Here is a 25,048-nt window from a genome sequence, read left to right as displayed (position 1 = left end):
AGCACCCATTCCCAAGTTCCCCGGGGCAGGAAGGGCCACTGACTCCAAGGCACGGCGCGACGCCCCCATGGCCCCTTCTCGTGGTCCGTGCCCCTCCATCCTGGCTCAGTGGAAGGCTCCCTTCAAGCCCTACCGGGTTCCAGGTAGAACACGCCGGCCGTGACGGTCTCGGAGGGCGCATGCGCTGGCGCCGCCGGCTGTTTCCCAGCGACCCCGCGGCTGGCTGGTGGACAAGCGTCTTCACCGGCTGGCAAGAGCGCGCGCGTGGGTGGGGGGGGTGCGTGTGCAGGGAAGGGGTGCGCGGGCCGCGCAAGCGCATGCGCACCGGCAGGCGGCGGCGCGAGCCGAGCTGGGAGATGGCGGCGGCGGCGGCGGCGGCGTCGAGCGTGTGAGCAGCCTCCAGGGAGCCGCCGGCCCAGGCCCAGCGCGACCCCGACCCCGCCCGCCCGCCTGCCTGCCATGGGCAACGAGGCCAGCCTGGAGGGCGGCGCTGGCGACGGGCCGCTGCCTCCCGGAGGTTCCGGCCCCGGCCCGGGCCCCGGAGCAGGAAAGCCGCCTTCAGCACCGGCCGGCGGCGGACAGCTCCCCGCAGCAGGTGCGGCGCGAGCGACCGCGGGACCACCCGGCCCCGGCCCGGGACCCAGCCCCGGCCCCGGCCCGGGCAGGTAAGCGCGCGGCGCGACGCCCAGGGGGCGGAGAGCTACTGCCTGAGGCTAGGGCCGGGGCCCACGACCCCGCGATCTAGTTTGGACAGCGAGGTCGGACGTCCGGCCGCGCTTTGAACCCAGCTTGATTGGGGTGAGCCGGGTGGTCGCGGGAAGCGGCCCTCCCTGTCTAGCTGCCCCGCCTTGGCAAGGCAGGATGGTGAGCTCAGGGTCAGCTGGGGCCTGCAGACAGTGACTCCGTCACGACCCCCAAATTCGCTTACCCCCAACGCCGGGCTCAGGAGGGGCTTATGTAACCTCAGCCTGGTCCCTCTGCACTGGGGAGCAGTGGGATGGAAAACGTCTTTTCTGTCTGCTGGTGTCTGCATGTGTCCATTGTGTTGGGCCAAGGAAAGAGCACAATGGGAGTGGCTGTCGGGGAAGATAAGTGTCACTGCCAGGAACAGAGAGAGATGAAAATAGTTGAACCGTGAACTTGGTCATGCGCTTTCCTCAGGCATTTAGTGGCTATAATCATCTTTAGAGGAAGGAAAAATGCCACTGGACACCAAAAGGTACTTACTTAGGCTCAACAGTACTAACAGGGTCGTGTGCTTTCACCAAGGTTTAGTGAAACACTTTGGGGTGAAGCAAAAATGCTATCGAATCATCTAGCATCAAATATGTTCCTGTTGCCTTATGATTTAGATTACCACTTTAGAAACCAGCAGGAATGCTGAAACCCACATAGAATACTTTAAACAGAACATATCTGACCAAACACTGTGAAGCCAGCTTGTTTAAAATGTATGCCAATTGAGGTCTTACAACAACAATCAAGTGGCAGTGAATGCAGTGGAAGGGAATGCTGATATATAATAAATCAGTAGACTGAAAACTCAGGAAAGCTACCAAGAGACAACAGGATAAAATGGAAGGCATTATCTTTACACCAAATAGGCCCTAGGAATAGCAAAACTGGGGGGGCTGTTTCTGGCTCTATGTGAGTCTGCTGATAACGTTGCCTTGGCTTTTCTGTGTGGGAGCACATAAACTGTGAGGGAGCATATTTTTTTGATTCTTCAACTGCCCAGCTGTGCCTCTCATGTGTTTATATCCTCAGAAGTCATTTCTTAGACAACTAACAGTAACGAAAGGCTCGCCGTAGCCTGAAACCTGCCGCAGACAGGCCAGCCTGTGAGCATCCCTTTTAGAGGTGGGTTTTGCCCATTTTACATTAGCTATTACAGTAATGCACTTGGGTAGCACACGGTTCTTAGCACTGCAAATACTGTCCATTTTGCTGCGTGTTGAGCTGCTGTTTGAGTTTTAGCTTGAGGGAGGCTCACCCGGGCTTTAGTGCTTCCCTCCATGGGAAAGCATCTACAGCTGAATGGAAAAACACCTTGTTATTGGGAGTTCTCTATATGGGGAATTTGACATTTCTCTTCTGGTAACCAAACAGACTGCTTTGTAGTTTATCTGATGTTGCAGAACCAAGCATATGAAATTTTTGAAAGACTTGGGCAGCTCAGAGGGACAGAAAGGAGGCTGGTGTCTACTGCTTGTATTCCTTTTCAGTGTTTCATTTCTACCCTGTCCTTGCATTCTGCTATAGGACAGACCCATGAACTACCGTTGGTTAGGGGAAATCATGGGCTCCTGCTGGGTTTAGCAATCACATAATTCACTTCTGGCTGTGGGCAGGGCTCACACATGGGCCTGTGGTGCTAAGGTCCTACGGCTGTCAGGCTCAGGGCATAGGCTGGCTATTTGTCACCAAAGCTCAGGACTAGGGGCGCTTAAGAGATAGGATTTACTCTTCCAGCTAATATTCCGCTTGTTACAGCACCTCAGCTGAGCGCAACACCTCCATGGTGTGTCTCTCCTTCAGCATCAGAATGGCTTCTACTTCTCTCACCAGAGCATCTCAGGTACCCGATGCCAAAGTTAGCATGTTCTGTTCTAAGGTGCTGCTGAACAGATTAGTCCACTGATGGAGAAAAAGCCCTGTGGCATGTGCTTCTGTGCATTCAGGAAAGCGTATTGGCTCAGTTTCAAGCAACCTTGTGAATTTGAGGGCATTTGGAAACTTCGTAGAGGTAGGTAGAGGGTCAGGTAAGGGGGAGATCATTTTACTAAATCCAGAGGGGAATGAAACTGAGGTTCTGGGGGAGTTTATTCCTGGCTCTTTCCTGTTGGCATATTACCTCTTGTCACCCCAGGCTGAATTAGTCTTTTCATCCTCATACTGAGCTAACTTGGGCTCTGTGAGGGGGCAGCTCCAGCATTTGTGACTGAAAAACCTGACCTGAATCCTGTGACTAGCAGCACCACCAAACCATAGTGCAGCCTCTTAGCCCACTTGGATGATATGGCACTTTGGGCATTGGAGAGTCTCTCAAGACAGGGCTCTCTGCTTCTGGTCTCAGGGTCACGTGTACAGTTATATAGGTTGTGCTTTTCCCAAGGAGTGCCATCAGGGAAGGCTGAACTCTGTCTCAGGCTCCACTCTCCAAGCTGTATGCCCTGGTATGGGCTGCATCCTCCAAGAGGAAGGGGCACCTTTCGTTCCTTCATTCCTTCACTTATTTTTATGGAGGTGTGCCTGATGTACAGTGAAATACTCGAGTTGATGGGATTTTTACCTATACACACACCCATGACACATCACCAGTTCAAGATGGAACTTTTTCAGTAGCCCAGAAAGCACCTTTTAAAAAAATTGCACAGGGGCTGGCCTTGTGGTATAGTGGTTAAGTTCATGAGCTCTGCTTCAGCGGCCTGGGGTTCATGGGTTTGGATTCCGGCACGGACCTACACACTGCTCATCAAACCATGCTGTGGCAGCATCCCACATACAAAGTGAAGGAAGATTGGCACAGATGTTAGCTCAGCAACAATCTTCCTCAGGCAAAAAAGAAGAGTATTGGCAATGGATGTTAGCTCAGGGCCAATCTTCCTCACCAAAAACAAAAAACAAAAAACCCCACAAAGGAGCCATGTAGACTAGTGGCACCTCATCTAATCTATATCAGCCCTGTGGACTTGCACATGTTTTGACATTTGCAAATTGATCCGTAGTCAATCAGCCAAGATGTATATACCAGTATCAAGAGCAAGCACTGTGCTGGGTTTTTTTAGAGGGTCTAGAAGGGACAGAGATGCTCCCCTGTCCTCTAGCACCTCACAGTCTGGTTGGTCACGCAACACTTGAAGAGCCAAATCATGGAAGGATCCTATGAGTGACACTATGGGCAGCTTAGTATCTGAGAAGTGTCAAATAAGCAGTGCTTATGGAAGGGTTGTCAAGTGAAGAGTGCAGAGTCAGAGCCAGGCTTCAAAAGATGGAGAAACCCAAGGCATAATGGAAAAATGGTGGGGTTATGGGAGGTGGAAGGAGGGAGAAATGGCTTGAAGAGCATGGTCTACACAGGCAGGGACAGTGGATAGAGAATGAGGCTGAGTGCAGGGGTGTGGAGGAGGGCTAGGGCAAGCCAGGTTAGACTCCTCTTTCTCATTACCTGTTGACATCCCTGAGGTTGCCTCTCACTCATTTCCAGCCCACATGCCATGAAGACATATTGAGCCAAAGGCAACTGGGCACAGAGAGCATGGTCATTTGCTGGAAGGTTGGCAAGGCTGCTCTGAGAACCACACCCAAAGTTCCTTTCTCAAAATCAATTTGTCATAATTATATCTCAATAATAAAAATAAAAATAAATTGGTTTGGCAGGCCTAATATCTCTGGTCTGGGATTAGCCAGACTTGTTGTATTATATCAGCTAACAGTCAGGCTGTGGAAAAATGGGGGACTAATTTATAAGGATAAAATGAAAGGATACAATTGTCAAGCTTGGAAATAATGGTTCTTTATTGTTTAGAAATCGTGTTTGGCCCAAGTGGCTGGATTCTCACAAAAGGCATGTCATGAGGTTTGTAGTAAGTGAACTAACATCTGAATGGTGTCAAAATTTCACCCAAAGAGGGCAACCATTTTTGTGTTCCTTGCCAAGGAGAGAGGGGCAGCTTCGATAATATAGCTGTTCCCAGTGTTAGTAAGACTGATAAGATACTGCCAATCCAAAAAAAAGTTATGGGGATATTATGAGGAAAAAGGCTATCTTTGCAAAAAACAAAGAAACAAACTTTTTATTATGGAAAATTTCAAACATGCATAAAAGTAGAGAGAGTAAGCTAATGAACTCCTGTGTTGCCATTGCCCAGCCACAGCCATCATCAACTCATGGCTGATCAAATTTATCTATCTCCCTTTTTTCCCACATCCCATGGAAACAACTTCCAGACGTCCCAACATTTTATAATCAATATTTCAGTGTGTCTTTCTAAGAAATAAGGGCTTTAGGGCCAGCCTCAGTGGCCTAGTGGTTAAGTTCAGCATGTTCTACTTTGGTGGCCCAGGCCTGGTTCTCTGGCACAGAACTATACCACTCGTCAGTGGCCATGCTATGGTGGTGGCTCACATACAAAAGAGGAAGATTGGCAGCAGTCAGGTGAATCTTCCTCAGCAAAAATGAAAAGAAATAAGGGCTTTGTATAACATTACCACAGCACCATGATCACATCTAAACAGGATAACAATCCCTTAATCTCAGCAAATATCCAGTCAGGGTTCAATTTTTCTAATTATCTTTTGAATTTATTTTAAAGTTGGTTTGTTTGAATTGTCATCAAAACAGAGTCTACATATTGCATTTGTTTGATACATCTCTTCAGTTTCTTTAAATCTGTAAGTTCCTTCTCCATTTTCACCCCTTGCAATTTATTATTGGAGAACTGTATCATTTGTCCTGTGATTTCTCATATTCTGGATTATGCTGATTATATCTCTGAAGTGTCATTTAAGATATTCCTCTGTCCCATATTTTCCCTTTAACCTGGGAATTATATCTAGAAGCCATTTAGATTCACATTTCTTTCTTTTGGCCAAGAAATTCTAGCTTTTTGAAAAGGAGTTTGTTGAGGGCTTCAGACATGAAGGGATGGGGGGTTCCCTGAAAGCAGAGCCAGACTTTGGGCTAGTTTGGAGCCAGAGAACAATGCAGTGGGCCACTTTTCTGTTCTTTTTCTAAAGTTCTTCTTCCTCTGAGTGGGTTTGGTTCTGAGTTTAAGAAGGCAAAGCTTTCGGAGCCCCTGGGTCAGGCCTTTTTACCCCAGCTTGGGGGAGCACTCTCTGTATATGTAAGTAGCAGGCTACTAGGAGATAGGATCTGGGGCTTCAATATATAGTCTCCCTTCTCATAGGTCCTGCACATTTGAAAGGGGCCCTTTCCCCTTGTTAGTGATGGAGGTGGAGAGGGACAAACCTTGCTATGTGTGGGCTACTTGAAGGGAATCTGTTCTCGGAGCCCGGGCCGATGTGCAATAAAATGCCACTTCTGCATGTGTGCTTCCTCAGAGTGATTCTGCTGGGTGTTTTACACACACTTATCCTCACTCCACCTGCCTGGCTGTGCAGCTCCTGCGGGCCCCATCTGTCCTGGCCTTATTTATCCTTCCTGCCTGGGCACTTACTTTTTTAAATGGTGAAATGGTGGCTCAGGCTGTATGCTTGCAGCAAGGGCCGAGTGTCACTTTAGGACTTGAGGCCCTCCTGATAAGCTGGGACTTGGTGGACGATCTAGCTGTGGGGCCTCCTGCTCTGGGCCTCTCGGTTGGGGCCAGAAGCATGTCATGCTGGTATTGATACTGCATTCGTGGGACTTGCTCAGGCTCCTTTCCTGCAGGGCCCTGTATCATCTCCATTCACCAGCATAGTGGTGGAAGCTGATTGTAGTTGGGGAATGAATTGGGACCCCGGCCTCTGGGATCCTGCCTTTGGTAAGGGAGATGAGATTGTGATATCCTACCCCCTGTGGTACCCTTCCTGCAGATTGGGCCTCTGGTGGGTGTCTTTTGCCCCGTGGCATTCTCTCAGCCCATGTGTCTTATACTTTAGGTTCTGGTCAGCTTTGCCTGTGGGATGGAGGGTGTGAGCATGCTCCCTGATTCATCTGTGCTGTATCTTGGGTCCCCAGGCTGGTCACAGGGCTGCTCTGATCTCTCCTTCCTGTACTTTGCTCTTAGGGGAATCTAGGGTTCTGAAGAGAGCCTTGCTCTAGCAGAGACCCCTTACCTGGCATCCCCACTTCTTTATAACAAGAGTGTCTCATGGAGGCATATTGGGAACCTCCAGGGAACTCTAGGTCACCCCTGGGATCAAATCCAGATCTGTTTAGAGAGGGCTGACTGCCCCTGATGTGATAGGACTGCTGTCAGGGCCAAAGAGGAAAAAGAGATTTTCCCTAAGGGGATGTAGGAGGACTTGGTCCCAACCATTGAGGAGATCAGACAGCCTCGGAAGTTTGTCCATGAGCTCACACAAGGATCACCCCACCTGGTCTCATCTGGGACTGCCCCCTGTACTCAGAGGAGCCGTAGATCTCCAGTGCCACTGGCTCGGGGAGGGAACTGCCCCTTCCAAGGATGCTGGAAGAACCAGAGGGGCATTTGGGTGCTTTGGAAGAAAGAGAAGGTGAGGAAGTTTTCCGATACTCACTCCCATACGTTTGGTACATTGGTGTATGCAGGTAGGTAATAAGGATTGCCTGCACTTTTTGTATATGAGATTGGTTGTGAGGGATTTCTACAATTCAATTCTAGTAGGAGAGGACTTTACTAAATTTAGTAGGATTTTCTAGAAGTAGGAGGATTTTAAAGTGAAATTTTATCCATATATTCAGGAAACCCTTTGCTGAGCACCTACTGTATGCATATCCCTGGGTGAAATCTGTGGAACAAAGGAAGGAGCATGAAATGGGCTCTGCCCTCAAGGGGCTCGCAGTCGGCTGGGAAAGAAAGAGATACTTGTTCTGATCTTTACCCTCAACTTCCTTACATTAGAGTTTGCTCCTGCCTTCTTTGTCTCACAGAGGTAAGATAAATGAGAGCTTGATTAAATGGGGGTGTATTATTTCATAGTCTAAAATAGTAGAGCACGTATTTCTGTGGTGTTTTATAGCTTACAAAACACATTCACAACATTAACTTATTCTGTTGGAAACTCCAAAGGTCTAATATGAAAGATTTAGAAGAACAGCTAGCTAACTGACTTTAGCAAACTGAAATGCCATCACTGAGCACAGCTGGAGAACCACATCGCTTCCCCGCCTCCTACTCTGAGAAGATGGAAAATTTAGCAGGAGGATGGGGAGGGCTTTGAGGATGGGAAAGGATCAAGAAGTAGGATATTTGAGCAAAGGACAGGGTTGGGTAGGGTGGGGGATGAAGAATAGTGGAAGCATCCTGGTTGAGGGTCAGAAACTCAGGTTTTAGTTAATCCTGATAGTACCCCAAACTGGCTGTACACGTTGGGGAGGTCCTCAGTTACTTCCATCTGTAAAATGAGAGATTTAACTAGATGATCTCCAAAGTCCCCTCCACCTCTGATAGCTTCTGACAGAATAGTAGAAAGGAGGGTGATGCTTCCTACTGTTCCTCAGCCCCACTGAGGGGGGAAAACAAGTACAACCCACAGTGTTTAGGTTAATTAGAAGCAGCTTTAAATGAAGAGGATTGCTCTGCCATCTTCTTAAGAGGTCTTTCAGAGTGGACAAGATGACCTCACAATCAAGCCTGGAGCCAGGGGAGCGACTGGCTGGCACCTTGCCTCTCGGTTACTCCTGGTAGGCAGGGGATCTTGAAAAGTTGCTGGCCTTCTTCTGCTGGGTTGGCTGGCCAGCCAGCAAGGCTCCTGCCTGGGCCTGCAGAGCTTACTGCAGGCTCTCTGTTTCCATCCATGCTTGGCTGCTTATCTTCTGAGTGTTGTTCCACCCCTATCCCACAGGTGCTCTGGCAGCAGCCAGTGTGCCCATGATTTCCAGGAGAGCTGGGGTTGGCAGACACTTCTTGTGGGGGAGGGTGGGGCATGGAAAGGGCCAGCGTGAAGGAGACTTTAGTTCTGCCCCCTCCAGTTGGGCAGTTGTACAGATTCCTTCACTTGTAGAGTGAGGAGATGGATGTGGTGCTTTCTGCAGTTTCTTCTGCAGCTCTCAGGGTTCTCTAGGCTCAGGCCAGGTCTCTTCCCATGTCAAGGTCTGGCATGTGAGGCCACTTCCTTCTGGAGCGTGGTGTGGCTTCAGCACATGATATGTTTGCTCTGTCCTCCTTTTATTTTGAGCATCTGATCTAACCCCTAAGGGATACCAGAATGTCTGGTCTCATTCCCTGAAGGCAGGAGCTCTTCCTTGGTGTGACTACCCCAGTGGTCAGTGGCCTTCAGTTCCTCCCACGTAGATGACTGCACTGTTGGGAAGTTCTTTCTTTCTATTTGTCTGAAATGGTTTTCCTTATACCTCCTATCTCTTGGTCCTGACTCTGCCTTCTGGTATAGGTGACTTATTTGCTCACAGGTTTAACAGGAGCTCTGTGCTCTCACCTCCTCAACTCTGGTCTTCTCTAGACTTGACTTCTCCAGCTCCTGTGACTGGGATGTGACTCTGAAACCCTTGCCGACCTGGGCTGCCTTGCCCAAGGCTGTCAATATCCTGAGGACAAGGAGGCTCAGAGAACAGGGCCTAGGGCTCAGCATGTCACATGGGCTGTGAGTGATGCAGTCTGAAGGATGAGGGACCTTCGCTCATGCAGCCTGAGAACACCTTTCAACACCTTTCTGAATGCTCTCTGGCACTACACTCCACACTTGTCCAGACCTCATGCTGGGTATCTCAGCATGAAGGCTGAGTCTGTCCATCCTAGGCTTGTACAACCTGATTGTGAATCTGTGAGGGTCTGCATGGGTCTCTGCCATGTCTTCCCTGGTTGTACTTGGAGATCCCTTCCAACCTAGTAAGACCCTTTTGGGTCCTGACTTTGTACCCTGAACTGAGGGTAATAACTAAGGCGGTGTGTGTGTTTCAGAAATCATGCTGTGAGAACTTCTCTCCTTCCTATGGCCCTGTGAGCCTACTATCTAAAGCCTTGTATCTGACCTTCAGTGGCCAGTGTTGAGCTCTCAAGGCCGAGGCCTTGCCTGCTCGGGTTTTGGATGGTGCCACCTGAGAACCGAGGTAGAGCCGGGGCTGGATTGGAGATGCAACCACCCCTTGCACCCTAGCTGTCGCAGCCCCTGTGCACTTCAGAGGAAACCCCTGTGCAGGCCTGTTCTTCCCTGGTTAGCTATGTGATGCTGGCCTCTCTTTGGGGTACATTGGCCTTTGGCTCTGTAGGGTAGATGTCCCTAGGAACAGCAAATGCTCTGCAGATGAAGATTTCAAACACACATAAAAGGAGAAAAGACGGCATGATGAACCCCCTCCTGTGAAACCATCACCCAGTGTCAACAATAATCAGTGTTTTGCCAACTTGTTTCATCTATATTCCTCCAACTTTTTTTTTGGCTGGAATATTTTCAGTCAAAATGCAAATATTTCGTTTCACTCATAAATACTTTAGGATGTACCTCAAATAGTTAAAAAATGTTTTTATTTTAATCCGATAACATTATCACAGCCAACAAAGTTAACTGTAATTTCTTAACATAACCTAATACTCAGTCCATATTCAATTTTCTTTGATTAATTCAAAGTTGACTTTTTTTTTCTTTCTTTTTTTTTTGCTTGAAGAAGATTCTCCCTGAGCTAACATCTGTGCCAGTCTTCCTCTATTATGTATGTGGGTCACTACCACAGCATGGCTGCTGATGAGTGGTGTAGGTCCACGCCCAGGAGCTGAACCCGGGCCACCAAAGCAGAGCATGCCAAACTTAACCACTAGGCCATGGGGCCAGCCCCTCACAATTGACTTTTTAGAGTCGGTTTGTTCAAATCAGGATCCAAACAAACCTTGCCATATATAGAATATGTTTTATATATATATATATATATATATATGTGAGTATTTGTTTCAAAATAATAATATAGATATTTTTACTAACAATAATACCAATGACTGTAGTTTAAGATTTCCTTGTGGTTTCTTTTGTCCTTAGTTTATATCTTTCCAGGGATGTATAGTGAAATTTCTATGTTTTAGAGTTATTAGAAATGATCTTTCTCTGAGTGGTTATGCCATTAAGAAGATATACTGTTAAGCTCCTTTTTTCTAGTTTGTTTTTGGTTTGTAAGGATTGCTTTTTGATCCCTTATCTGTTGCCACCATCATACTGCAGAGTAAATCAGCCAAGATTCAGTGGCTTCAAATAGCAATTTTTTATTCTCATGCATCTGCATGCTGGCTAGAATTCACTGATCCAGGCTGGGCTCCAGGCTGCAGTTGAGTCCAGGTCTGCTCCACATATCTCTCATTCTCCTTGGACAGCAAGTTAGCCAGGGCATGTTCTTCCCTTGGTGATGACAGATACCCAAGAGAGCCTGCCTAACCACACACAACACATTTCAGCCCTCTGCTTGAAATCACACATCTTCTAACATTCCTTTAATCAAAGCAATTCATAGTTAAGCCCAAAGTTAAGGGGTGGTGTTACAGTTACTATGGCTATGTAACAAGTTACCCCAAAACTTAGTAGCATAAAACAGCTGTTATTTTGCTCACAGATTCTGTAGGTCAGGAATTCAGTCATGGTACAATGGGATGGCTTCTTTCTGCTCCACAGTGCTTAGAGCTTCAAGAAGACTTGAAGGCCTGAGACTGGAATCAGCTGATATGTCTCCATTATTTACATGTCTTATAATTGATGTTGGCTATTAGCTGGGTGCCTCGGTACTTCTCCATGTAGGCTAGTTTGAGCTTCCTCACAATGTGGTTGCTGAGATCCAAGTGTGTCCTGAGAAAAGGAGAGAGGGAGAGAGGAAGCCAGGTGGAGGCTGTACTGCCTTTTATGATCTACTCTCAAAAGACATGCATTGTTGCTTCTGCCACATTCTATTCATTGAGCCAGTCACAGAGTCCTGCCCAGGTTTGAGAGGAGAAGGCATGAATTCCATTTCTTAACTGAGAATCCATGACTGAGAGTGTTCAGATTCTATGAGAGCATGTGGGACTGGAAATTTTGCTGAGACCATTTTTGGAAAATCAAGTCTACCACAACTGGAAAAATATACTCCACTTCTAGTGGGAGGAATTACAAGGTCACATGGCAAAGGACAGAAATCCACAGAAGGTAAAGAATTGAGAACAACAATGCCATCTACCATACTTTTTTCTTTTTGATTTAATTTTCTTAAAATTATGTAAAACTTTCTTGTGATTCCAAATAATACAAGGTATATCGAGAGAAGTCTAGTTCCATCTTGTTCCTTTCCATCTTATTCTCTTCCTTCCCTGATAAGAAACCATTTTTATCAGTTTTTCCCGTTGTTTCCTTTTGGAAATATAAGGGAAAATATACATTTATTTACCTTTCTTTTTTATATAAAAGGTAGCAGACTCTACACACTGTTCTGTACTTTGCTTTTTTCACATAATATATCCTGAAGATCACCCCATAGCAGAATGTAGAAATCCTCCTGATTCCTTTTTGCATCTGTACAATGCTCTACCATGTGGACGTGCCACAGTTTATCCATGGACATTGGCCTAGGTCCAGGCTTTTGCTCTTACAAATAGCACTGCAGTGAGGAACCTGGTCTACACATCATTTTGTGTTTTTACCAGTGTATCTATGGGATAGTTTCCTAGAAGTAAGATTGCTGAAACAAAATGGTAAATGCATGTTTTGCTAAAGTGTTGCCAAGGCTGAGGGGCAAAGGCAGAAGCAGGGAGCTCATGAGGGGCTTGGACAGTATTCAGATGTCAGAGGATGGTCACTGGACCAGGATGAGGGCATGGCGGAGAGAAGGGAGAGGGAGGAAAGTGCTGAAAAGTGCTCAACTTCTGAATATATTCTGGGCGTAGAGCCAGAAGGATTGCTGAAGGGTTGGCTATGAAGAGTTAGAGAAAGAGAAGTCAGGAGGATCCCCGAGTATTGGTCTGAGCATCTGTTGCACACTGGAGGCAACAGGGATGGGGCCTAAGATCAGGAGTTTGTTCCTGGACAAGCTATGTTTTAGAAGCATCCAAGTGAGATGTTAGGTAGGCAGCTGGGCATTCAAGTCTGGGCTGGAAAAGAAAAGTAGCACTTCACCTGCAAATGTGTTAATATTAATGCCACCTGGTCCTACAAGTACCCTGAGAAAGAGATAAGGAAGAGGAAGAGACTGAGGCCATACTGAGGTTCCAAGAGGGCAAGTCAAGTACATTCAATTCAACCAACATTTATTTTATCAAACGAAATGCTGCAAATGAGAGCACTCAGCAAGAGGCCTGGCATTAAATGCCAGCTGGTGCCTGGTTCCTGCCCAGGGCTAAGGCTATAAAGGTGAACAGGTAGATTAGCATCCCTATTTCCTGCCACAGAGCATGTTTGAGTTAAATTTGATTAAGGGGTATAGTCCCTGCCCTCTAGGAGCTTGACTCAGTGGGGGATGCCTGGGGGCTTTAGAGGATCCACTGTGGTCCATCCTTCTCATCTTCACATACAGCTGCTAAAACAGATACAGAATTTGGGCTTCAGACCAGAGTTCACCTGAAAGGCCTGACCCACCCCCACAGGCTCTCAGAATCCATTGCTAGTCAGGGCCAAGGCCCAGGCCACTACAGCCACAGAAAACACCCCCCTTGTTACGGGAAGTATGTTTCTTTGCCTCATGACCCTCACTTGTGTTCATGAAACTCCAGGAAGGCTGGACAGTGGTGGGGGACAGGGTCCCCTTGGCAGATTTGGGGGATTGGGAAGAGGGAGGGAGGGAGCTCCAGGGCTGGGGTTTCTGCTCTATTGTAGTGATCTGCTCATGGGCAACTGGGGTAGAGATTCCATAATTTGACTCTAGGACGTGCACTTCTCTGGACCCAGGGCCCTGGATGCAGGCTGTGGCACATGGAGCTGGCCCAGAAGCCAGTGGACTGGAGTAGGGCTTTCCCAGTGGCCAAGCATCCATCCCTGTTCCCCTCTGGTACTAAAAGCACTTTTGCAAATAATAGTGCTTAGCGCTTACTGCCAGGGCAGGAGTGGTTTCCTCTCAGGGTGCTTTTGGGGTGCTATGATGCAGGCTGAGCCTGTGGAAGAAAGGCAGGAAGGAAGAAGACAGAACAGGACAGCTTGCTCTGGATGCTCCCAATAGACCAGGTCTGCCACACTGCTTCCCCCCACCTTATCTCTTACTCCCCACTTTATCAGGGTATGTGGTAGAGACCCCCTACCCGCAGAGGTCCCTGCTCTCCTTGGTACTTGGCACCTCCCTGGCCATTGTGGTGTATACCTTGGCTTGTCTGAGCTGTGGAAACACAGAGACTGAGGAGCAGCAGGAACATAGCCTCTGCACTGTCCCTACCCAGGTACCCAGTCAAGTGTGAGGAGCCCTGGGAAACCCATCCAGGGCTCCAGGGACAAATGCCAAACAACAAGCTCCTTTTCTAGATGGTAAAAACCTCTATACCCCTGAGTATGGAGTGAGGAATGAAAAAATGTCCTCCCTATCCTTAATTCAGAGAGCCTGGTGGGGACCCTTGGGGGCGACACAGCCCCTTTCAGTTGCCAAGACCTTGGTTTATTGCTCTGTGTCTCTGTGCTGAGAATCTGCTTTCAGAGGCATGAAGAAAGAGAGAACTGGAAGCTTTGCCTTTTTGGAAAGCGTCCTGTGTTCCCCGTGCTCCCATGAGAGCACGTATTCTGGGACTCTCAGGCCAGTGAAATGAAGGGGCAGTGACCTCAGGAGCAATCAAGGCTGGACCTCCTGGCAAAGTTTTCAGGGACGTGGGCCTTGGTCAGGCTCCCTCACTTTCCTTTTCCTTAGTCCCTACTGTTGCCTCAGGAAAAAACAAGACATTCAGATAAAGATGTGCATTGCTTTTGAAAAGATAGTAACGATACTTAATAGTAATTACGTGATTTTGCTTATACAGTGTTTTTTTCCTCTGTGTAGCTCTGGCCAGTAGAGGGTCAGGATCACTGGTAGACCATAGAAAGACTGAGGCTGGAGAGGTAATTTGGGCTTCCAAGAACCTGATAACAAGGCAGCGCAGGACCAAGAGGAGGAGCCTGGGTTTCCCAGCCCCGGGCTCTGGTTGGTGAGCCTCCCTGGCCACTTTGGGGTAAGGAAATTTTGTGTGTCCAGTGAAGGGATCAGGTATCTGGTCTGCAAGACTGGTCTGCTTGGCACCCTCCCCGCCCCTGGGTAGAGTGCACTGGGGGTAGGGAGCAGGGGACAGTTTCAGGGTGGCTTTGGGATATAAGGCTCCAGGGCCAGAAGAGAACCCAGGCCCCACTGGATGCAGTCTTCGAGGAAGTCTTCTGCTGCAGTGAGAGTCTTCAGAACAACCTACTGTCACCCTGTGCCAGGTCCAGAGGCTCGGGTGCAGCTGGGAACAAGGATAGACATTGTATAGTCCTTTCTTTTGTGCACTGCCATGGACACAGCAGGTATCTTTGTGAACAAGCCAGCATGCTCTAGGCCCTCCCAGAGTATACAGCCTTCAGGGGTAAGACCCACAGCCACATAAGATGTCAAGTGTGCTGGTCAAGTGGTTATGGTTATTATTCCATAACATGCCATTGGAGGTGGGGAGTTAGACGTGTAGGATACTGACAGCGTCACCAACACCTGCCCACCACACATTAACTTCTCCAGAGACACTGCTTTATCCCCAGGGAAGGCTTTGCTCTCAAAAGATGCAGACTCATTTTGAGAAGGTTGTTTCTTTGTCCAACATTTTTATTCATCGTTTATTTTTGTTCAATGTTTGGTCGTTCAACAAGCATTTATTAACCCCACTGTATATCAGGGTCTGTGCAGGCTGTGAGTTCACAGTGGAAATGCAATAGGCAGCCTAGGTGGATAGCCTGGGTGAGCAAGAAGGGCTCAACCAAAGCCACACAGTTAAGAGAAAGGAGCAGCAAAACTTCTCTGGTGCCAGCCCGTGGGTCTTAGAGTGCTAGTATCCTGCTGGCCTTGGGCAGGATTTTCTTTTTTGCTGGGAAAGATTTGCCCTGAGCTAACATCTGTTGCCAATCTTCCTCTTTTTTTTTTTCTCCCTTCACAAAGTGCCAATACATAGTTGTGTATTCTAGTTGTAGGTCCTTCTAGTTCCGTGTGAGCCACCACCACAGCATGGCTACTGACAGATGAGTGGTGTGGTTTGGTGACTGAACACTGAACCTGGGCTGCTGAAGCAGTTGGAGTGCTGGACTTTAACAACTAGGCCATCAGGGCCGGCTTAGGCAGGATTTCTTTTGTAATGGGCAGGCCTGAGCCTCAGGTGATGGCTGCTCATATACATACACACACACACACACCTGACCTGCTTCCTCCCCAGGCTCCAGGGACAATCTAATGGCCCAGGTCAGTGGACATTTTCTTGTCCTTAGCTGCCTGGACCTCCTTGTGGGCTCAGACCCTTCTGACCACACTCTCCTGGTCTCTGTAGCACCTCCTTGTTTACTTGTCAATTCCTTTTGTGGTGCCACTTGCCCTGCCTGCCTGAGGTGCCCAGGACTCAACCTGAGCCATATCTCTTCTCCCTCCTCCTAGCCCTCCCCCCATCAGGGCTTTCTGCATAAAAGATGCCACATGCTGCTGGCTCCCAAAACTCTCTCCAGCTCAGGGCCTCCAACTCCCAGTGGACATCTCCATACAGGCACCTCCACTCACCTCCTATGCAGAGTGCCATCACTTGTCCCCTCACCTTCTCTTCCCTTTGGCTGAACTAGTACTTAATTTTGGGTTTGTAGGACTTCTTTTCTTGGGAAGACTTGAGCCTGTACCACGATGAAATAATCTGACATTAAAGACTTTTTGAGGACAGGAATATCAATGATTTTGTTTGGTGTCTATAAAAGATCCTAAAAAGTCTTTTTTTGGGGGAATGGAGCCTCTTCCCAGACCTAGGTGGAAGGGCTCCCCAGGGCCCTGAGATCAGTGGGAGCAGCTGAGCAGTGTGTGGCTGGTCAAAGAACATTTCTGGTGGGAAATATCATAATCCAACTTGGATAGCCTGAGGCCAAAAAGGGGGCCACATTATAAGATCAGAGTGGTGTGTCTTTCAGAGGCCAAGAGTAATTTACAGCCAGGTCTCAAACAGGGATGAGGCCTAGAGACACTGTCCCCTTTTCCCCCTGCTTCTCTTCTTGACTTCCCTGCTGCTTCTTTCTGAGGCCTAGTGATTCTGGTTTCTACAGGGTACCTGGTGGGAATCTTGGCAACTCAAAACTCACACACCCTTTCCCTGCTTTCCTTTCTCTCTCCCATTTCAGATTTTCATGGGAGAGACTCTGAGAGGCTCAATGTGGGCCAGGGGCAGCATCAGCTCTGATCTGTAGTGCAGGTGGGGCTGCATTGTACTTAACCTGCACAGGACCCTTCTGTAGATCTGGAGGTGGTCCGGAAGGCAGCCTCCACAGATGGGTGGGAGAGGCTAAGACAAGAGGTGAACTTGGGGAAAATTCTGAAAGTTAATTCATCTTTACCACTTTTCTTCCCCTTACTCCCTGTCACTCTCCTCTTTCAAGGCAAGACTGACCCCAGGGCCACCTCTCCAGCTGTTTGTTTTGCCAGCGACCTATTCATTCTTTTCTAGCCTGACCTCCTGGGGTCCCAAGGCTTTCAGTCCCTATTTGTCCGCAGAGCTAAGCTGCCTTGGTTTAGAGCTGACCCTACAGGCTCATCCTAGGCTCTACTTTCATATGTGAAGGGATTGTGCTTTTCTTGCTAGTCCATTTTCATTATTGGGATCACCTATCATTTTCATGACCTCCTTGGATCCCTTAGCTATGTATGCAGAAGAAGGGGAAGGCCAGTGGATAGGTGGCTTCTGCCAGGTGCCTCTCTTGGGGACAACTCTCAGGTACTCTTAGGCTCAGGGAGGCCACCTTAAGGGACCCAGGCTCATGGAACCTTGTCCATCCTCTCCTTCCTGGGCACTGTGCCAGGGTCTGTGATGTAGTGGTGAGCAAAGAAGGCACAGCCCTATTCTTGAGGAGAAAGGGCTTAATGGGAGAGATTGACATTATCACACACAAAGCAAAGTGCTATTAAAGGTGTAAGACCAGAAGCCTTGAGAACTAGGGTCCTGAGGAAGTGACTCCAGGGTGGGGATACATGTGTGGGATGTGTCTGAAAGGTTAGTAGGAATCAGGGAAGCAGGTAGGTGGAGAGGCAAGGGGGCTGAGCCTTCTATGCTGGAGGGACCACACATGCAAAGGCCCTGAGGCTAATGTTCAAGAAGCAGAAGATTCTTTTTCAGTGGAGGACCAGAAGCATGAGTGGGAGCGAAGGGACATGTTCCAGCAATAGAATACACGGCTTGTTTCTAGCTAGGATGTCTTCCTGCAGTGACTGCTGGGCTGGTTGTTCAGATGGAGTCTGTCTCCTGTGTCCTCTTTGACCACTCCCTGGCTTTTTCCTCTGGGCTCTGACAGGAGCTCACCACCCCTCCCCTCTTCTGGGTGTCTGTCTAGCTTGCTGCCCCTGCCACTGTGGGAAGACACCAGAATGGTAGCTGGCACCCTGAAGAGAGGAAGAGAAGTAGCAGCAGCACTTTTTAAGACATGTTTTTGGATGCACAGTCAAGTTCCTGTCTCTTTCCCAGGGTTCTTCCAGAGTAGAGGCAATGACAGGTGTGACTGCTGGCCAAAGGCCATTCCACCAGACCCCCACTAAGTGGAAAACCCACTGTCTACCCTCAGGGGTCGTCTGCAGGATCCCTGCTGCTGGCCAATGTGTCAAAGCGTCCCTTTAAAACCTCTTCTACATGCAGCCCTTTTGACTCTCTTCCTTACACCCTGGAGAATCTGGTATCCAGGTGAGAGGGGGCTAGGTAGGCCAGAGTAGTTGCCAGGGCACAAGCCCCAAAGAGTGGAGGATGGCTCCTGGGTCTGATTTTTTACTTATTCAGGAAGAGGAGAGCATATATGCCAGCAGCCTTAGGCTCTGACTCCACTCCACCCCCTCAGACTCCCGTGGGTGCTGCCTTGCCTAGCAGCAGCCTTTCCTCCTAGAAGCCTGCTTCTGGAGTCCCCTTCTTCTGCTCTGGGACCATGAGTGTGCTTGCTCTTTTCTACCCAACTCCTTTTGCTCCCCAGCCAGGTCCTGGCCTCTGGTCCCATTCTGTCTTCCATGAGTGTGCTCTCACGATGGCATTGGAGCCTTTGCTGTGGTTCTTGCCTTAGTCCAAAAGCTTGGTGGTGGGGGTAGGGGCAGGAAGGGGCTTTCTCCCTCCTTGTCTCATGGTAGAACAGTGTTTAGCAGCTATCAACAGTTACTGGGGCTCACCCACCAGGCTTCTCAAGGGCAGGAACTCTGTATAACCCTTTAAGAAACATCAGGGGAGGATGAGGTTCGGAGTTGGCCTGGTGAATTGTGGCCCCCCTGTGGAGAAGCCTTGCAATGAGTCGGCCTAGGTGTTTCTCCTGAAGTTGGAGGCTTGATCTGTCCTGCTGGGATCTTCCATAAGGATGCTGCCAGCTTCTTCTTTCTAAGCAGGTATGCAGGAAGGACACCCTGGAGCAAGCCCAGTAGTCCACATCAGCCCCATCAGCCTATGACAGGACTCATAGGAAGGCCTCCCTTGCCAGTTTGGCTGCAGGGCAAGCCTCTCAAAACCTAGCAGCATAAGCCACACCTTTGGGAGGCAAAGTCCAGGCCTCCAGACAGATGTAACAGAGACCCCCAGGACTGACCCCATTGGTCTGGCTAAGTTCATCAAGGGAGGAGAGACATGGAGGGGAGAGACTGGAGGTGCATTGGTGCACCACCATGTGGTGGCTTCCCTCAGGTGACCATGATACCACTGATCATGGTGCTAACTGTGTGGTTGCTTAGCATGACTGGGGCATGGAGGTGGGGGCAAGTTTACTATATTCTTATTCCAGACTAGGTCACAGAGGAGCCCTGGGCTACTGAGTTCTAGCAGGGAGGGGCACAGTGGGGGCCCCAAGATTGGGATGATGGACACTCAGCAGCGACCTTGGAAAGGAGTCTTGCCTGGAGGTAGCTCTCACTGCTCTTTGGATCTTGCTGCCCCCATGCTTCTCAGTGATCTTGCCTGAGCAGTGCTCTTGTTGCCAGTGAGGCTTGTTCTTTGTCTTTGTTCCCATGATCTTTTCTTGGCATCCGTTTTTTAATGTTACTCTCCTGACTTCCGATATGTCTGGGTACTTTGGGGTTTTAACTGTGTTGATGAGACTCTTCTGGAATTTTAGAAAATTATACAAGTAAGATATGAACATATTCTTGATGTAAATATTCAAACAATCCAGTCATATATTGAGTAAAACTTCTATTTCCACTTCCTTTTCTAGCATCATTACTTTTTTGTGCATATTTTAAAAATCTTTCTCCATGCATTTACATCCATGAATCTATTGTGTACATATGCACACACTGTTTTTTAGTAGCTCAGTTTTATTTTCTGTAGTAATAAACATTTAATCACTAAACAAAACCCGTGGACCCTGAGACCTAAGGGCCATTACTAGCAAAATATTAGGCTGGAATAATAAAGTGGCAGCTACTCCAGAAATCAATGCTCTAGAGAAGGATGCGCTGCCTGGGAGGGGACCCAAAGTAAACTTAGCCCCCTTTCCCTGCTGATGGTTAGTGAAAGATGAGGGCACAAAGCTTTGCAGGGTCTGCACCACCAGGGAAATTTGGTCAAGACAGGAGGGGTTGGAAATTTGGAGTTGGCAAGGGTCTGCAGCAGTCAATAGGACAACTAGGATGCTGCTATTCACATTGAACTCCTTCTGAGCTGGCCCCTGGAGTTCAGTGTTTGGGGTCAGAAACTGGAGGGTGATCTCTGCCTCCGTGGGTGATGGGAGAGGCACAGTGAAGGTGAACTGGAGCGGTAGACTACTTGGACCTCCAGCCACTGGGCACCGCTTCTCTACCAGGCCCTGGTGCATGGGGTGCCTGCTTGATCTGGGGAGTGCCACTGGCTGCATCTTCCTCTCCTATATTGCCTCTGGTATTGCCCAGGCCATCAGGGTTGCTGGGGTCCCCAGGGCCATCTGGTTGCCAGGGCCTCCGAGGCCACCAGGACCACCTGACCTGCCCTAGTCATTGGTGCTACCTGCTGCACCCATCACACTGGCCGCGGCACCTGTGCCTTCTTTGGCTGTGCTCATGGTTCCTCCACCATCCGCCTTATACCTCATCTTGAATCTGCCCACTCTCTCCACCAGCTACCGGAGGACTGACACACATACTTTTTTAAAGAAATGGGATCACACTAAATATGTTGCTTTGCAGCCAGCTTTTCTCACAGACCAGTATGGGGAGACATTTCTCCCTAGCCTCCCACTTCTCAAAGAATCAGCAGTTCGGACCCTGATAACTTTTTGCCACCTTGTCCCTTCCTGAATCAGAGCAATCCATGTGCCTATTGGAAGCTGTTGACCACTCTTATGTCCCAGGCATATCTCCAGGGAAGCTACCACACCCTTTGTCCTAGCTGGACACCTACTTGCTCAACCTTTAAGGGCAACATGAGCTAGAGCAGCACCCTGAAGAGGTAGGACAGCAGCCTTGGCCCTGAAGCTCTACCTCTGAACTTCAGAGAGTTTCCAGGCTCTAGTCTGTTTTTCTGGCTAGGGCCGTCTCCTACATGCAGGGGACCCTGTGAGATTCCTTTTTCTTTCCTGACATGCAGTGTGAATTCACTTTTCTTTTCTTTTTTTTTTTTTAAGATTAAAAAATTTTTTTTTCCTTTCTCTCCCCAAAGCGCCCCTGGTACATAGGTGTACATTTTTACTTGTGGGTCCTTCTAGTTGTGGCATGTGGGATGCCGCCTCAGCGTGACCTGATGATCAGTGCCATGTCTGCGCCCAGGATCCGAACCGGCAAAACCCCGGGCCACCAAAGCGGAGCATGCGAACTTAACCACTCGGCCATGGGGCTGGCCCCAACTTTTCTTTATTCATACCTTTTGCTGGTTGCATTGCTCAGATTCACAATCTTTTGAGCAGAGGACTGCTTTCTGAGCTTGGCTGTTTGTAACATGAAGAATCATCCACAGCTGGCCTCTCGCCTTTCTTCTTGGTCTCTATGGTGCCCTGTATTAGTGCACACTGCCTGTGTCCCTTCAGAGACCCAACTCCAAATCTGCAGGAGGGCAGACCCCATCTCTCTGGCCTCTTCCCACTAAGGGTTTTGGTGTTTTGAATTTGAAGATTTTCCTAGTGCAGCCTGGCTCCACCTTGAATCAAACCTCCACTCCAGGGCAGGATGGTGCTTAGGGTCACTCATTCATTCAGTAATATTTACTGAGCACATGCTGCATGCAAAGCACTGTTCTGGGCAGTCCCTACTGTTGGCTACTGATCATGTCCTGCTCCCAGATTTCTTCTTTCTTTTGCTGGTTTCCCTGCTACTTGTTGGGAGGCTTTTGCCTCTCAATTTGCCCCAGGAACATGAATTCCAAATTTCCAACTGGTCAAATAACAAGAATTTTTCCCTGCGTTTTTACTCAATTTCTACCTTACTAGGAGCATTTTAATCTCCTATGAAATGCCAAACAAACAAGAGGCATGCTTCCTAGGAGTTAGCCTCTGTGTGTTTCTGAGGAGGCACTTAGTTTGTAGGGTTGGGAGTGTGAGAGTAGGGCTTGGAGGGCGTAAGTTCCCTGCCTCTCCTTCTGGTGCCCTTAGACTGCTTTGTTTCTTTAAACTTCAATTTTCTCATTGGAAAAAATGGAAATGATGGGAGTACCTGCCTTGCATTGTTGTTAGGAGTTGATTATGTAAAGGGGGAGCCTGGCATAGAGAGTGAGCTGAGAACAGTAGCTGCTGGGGGCGATGGTGTCGCTGTTCTGACTCCCAGAAATGAAAAGCATTGAAATCATTACCTATTTCGTCAACCAAGATTTTTTTTTTTAATATCACTTTTTATTTTCTAATTTGTGAATGCTTAGTACGTTAGCACAGTTGCACATGCTTACAATTTAGAAAAGAATATTGCTTATTTTGGGGTACAGGCTCAGATAGTATTTTTAAACTTTTTTTTGAGATATAATTCACATGCCATAAAATCCACCCATTTAAAGTGTACCATTCAGTGTTTTTCAGTACAGAGTTGTACAACAAAAGCTAAAATCTAAATTTAGAACATTTTCGTCACCTCAAAAAGAAACCTCATATCCATTAGCAGTCACTTCTTATTCATCCCCGTGCCCCAGGCTTAGGCAACTGCTAATCTATATCTGTCTCTATAGATTTGCTTATTCTGGACATTTCATGATTAAATAGAATCATGCAGTGTGTTTTTTTGTGTCTCTGGCTTATTTCACTTAGCATGTTTTCAGGGTTCATCCATGATGTAGCATGTATCAGTACTTCATTCCTTTTTATTGCCCAATAAAATTCCATTGTATGGATATACTACATGTTATTCATTCGTCAGTTCATGGACATTTGGGTTGTTTCCACTTTTTGACTTTTGGCTATTATGAATAATTCTATGAACATTTGAGTACAAGTTTTTCTGTAGACATATATTTTAATTTCTTTTGGCTATTCCTAGGAGTAAAATTGCTGGTTCATATGGTAACTCTACATTTAACATTTGAGGAACTACCAGACTGTTTTCCAAAGTGACTGCTCCATTTTGCATTCTAACCAGCAATGAATGATGGTTCCATTTTTCCATGTCCTTACCAAGACTTGTCATTATCTTTCTTTTTGATTTTAGCCATCCTAATGGGTGTGAAGTGGTGTCTATTGTGGTTTTCATTTGCATTTCCCTAATGACTAATGATTTGAACATATTTTCATGTGCTTATTATCTATTTCTATATCTTCTTTAGAGAAATATCTATTCAAATCCTTTGCATATTTTTTAGATGGGTTGTCTTTTTATTGTTGAGTTGTAAAAGTTCTTTATGTATTCTGGATAATAGACTCTTATAGGATATTTGATTTGCAAATGTTTTCTCCCATTCTGTGATTTGCCTTTTTACTCTTTTCTTTTTCCTTCTTCTCCCCAAAGCCCCCCAGTACATAGCTGTGTATTCTAGTTGTAGGCCCTTCTGGCTCTGCTATATGGGACGCTGCCTCAGCATGGGTTGATGAGCAGTGCTACATCCGCGCCCAGGATCCAAACCAGTGAAACCCTGGGCTGCCAAAGCAGAGTGTGCAAACTTAACCACTCGGCTACGGGGTCAGCCCCCTTTTTACTCTCTTAATAATACATTTGCAGTACAAAGTTTTTAATTTTTGAGATAATCTAGTTTACCTGTTTTTTTCTTTTATTGCTTATGCTTTTGGTTTTGTATCTAAGAAACTATTGCCCAATCCAAGTTCATGAAGATTTACTCCTATGTTTTCTTCTAAGAGTTTCATAGTTTTAGCACTTAAATTTAGGTCTATGGTACATTTGAGTTAATTTTTATGTATGGTGGAGGTAGGAGTCCAACTTCATTCCTTTGCATGTGGATATCTAGTTGTCCCAGCACCATTTGTTGAAAAGTCTGTCTTTTCTTGATTTTATTTTCTTGGCATCCTTATCAAAAATCAATTGACTATACATGTATAAAGTTTATTTCTAGACTCTCAATTCTGTTCCACTGATGTATAAGCTTATCCTTATGCCAGTACAGCACTGTCTTGATTACTGTTGCTTTCTAGTAAGTTTTGAAATCAGGAAGTGTAGGTCCTCCAGCTTTATGTTTTTTCATGACTTTTTTTGACTACTCTGGATCCCTTGCATTTCCATATGAATTTTAGGAGCAGCTTATCAATTTCTGCAAAGAAACCAGCTGAGATTTTGATAGAGATTGCATTGAATCTATCCATCAATTTGGGAATATTGTCATCTTCACAATACTAAGTCTTCTGATCCACAAACATGGATGTCTTTCCATTTATTTAGATCTTTAATTTATTTCAACAGCGTTCTGCAGTTTTCAGTGTGTAAGTCACATTTTTCTTTTTAAAGATTGGCACCTGAGTTAACATTTATTGCCAATATTCTCTTTTTTCTCCTTCTTCTTCTCCCCAAAGCCCCCCAGTACATAATTGTATATTCTAGTTGAAGGTCCTTCTCAGCCTGCTATGTGGGATGCCACCTCAGCATGGCTTGATGAGCAGTACTACGTCCATGCACAGGATCCGAACCAGTGAAACCCTGGGCTGCTGAAGTGGAGCATTCGAACTTAACCACTTGGCCACGGAGCCAGCCCCTCATGTTTCATTTGTTTACCTTATTCCTAAGTATTTTCTTCTTTTTGATGCTATTGTAAATGGAATTATTTTCTTAATTTCCTTTTTGGATTGTTCTTTGTTAGTGTACAGAAATACAGTTGATTTTTGTATGTTGATTCTTGAACCATGCAACTCTTTTATTAGTTCAAATTGTTTTTTATTGGGTTCCTTAAGACTTCTATATATTCAAGATTGTGTTATGTGCAAATAGAGATAG

The 25,048-nt window shown here is 47.3% G+C and overlaps 1 protein-coding gene across 1 annotated transcript in view; it reads left to right on the top strand.

Moving 5' to 3' along the window:
• Positions 1-459: 459 nt before the first annotated feature.
• Positions 460-25,048, top strand: part of BSN (bassoon presynaptic cytomatrix protein) — a 98,801-nt gene continuing 74,212 nt past the window's right edge. The window contains exon 1 of the mRNA XM_046658627.1: positions 460-665. Within this exon, the coding sequence (XP_046514583.1) occupies positions 460-665 (206 nt within the window). The remainder of the gene's footprint in view (positions 666-25,048) is intronic.

The sequence above is a fragment of the Equus quagga genome, chromosome 1 (assembly GCF_021613505.1).
Source record: "Equus quagga isolate Etosha38 chromosome 1, UCLA_HA_Equagga_1.0, whole genome shotgun sequence".
Lineage (NCBI taxonomy): Eukaryota > Metazoa > Chordata > Mammalia > Perissodactyla > Equidae > Equus > Equus quagga.
This window is presented reverse-complemented; position numbering and strand designations above follow the sequence as displayed.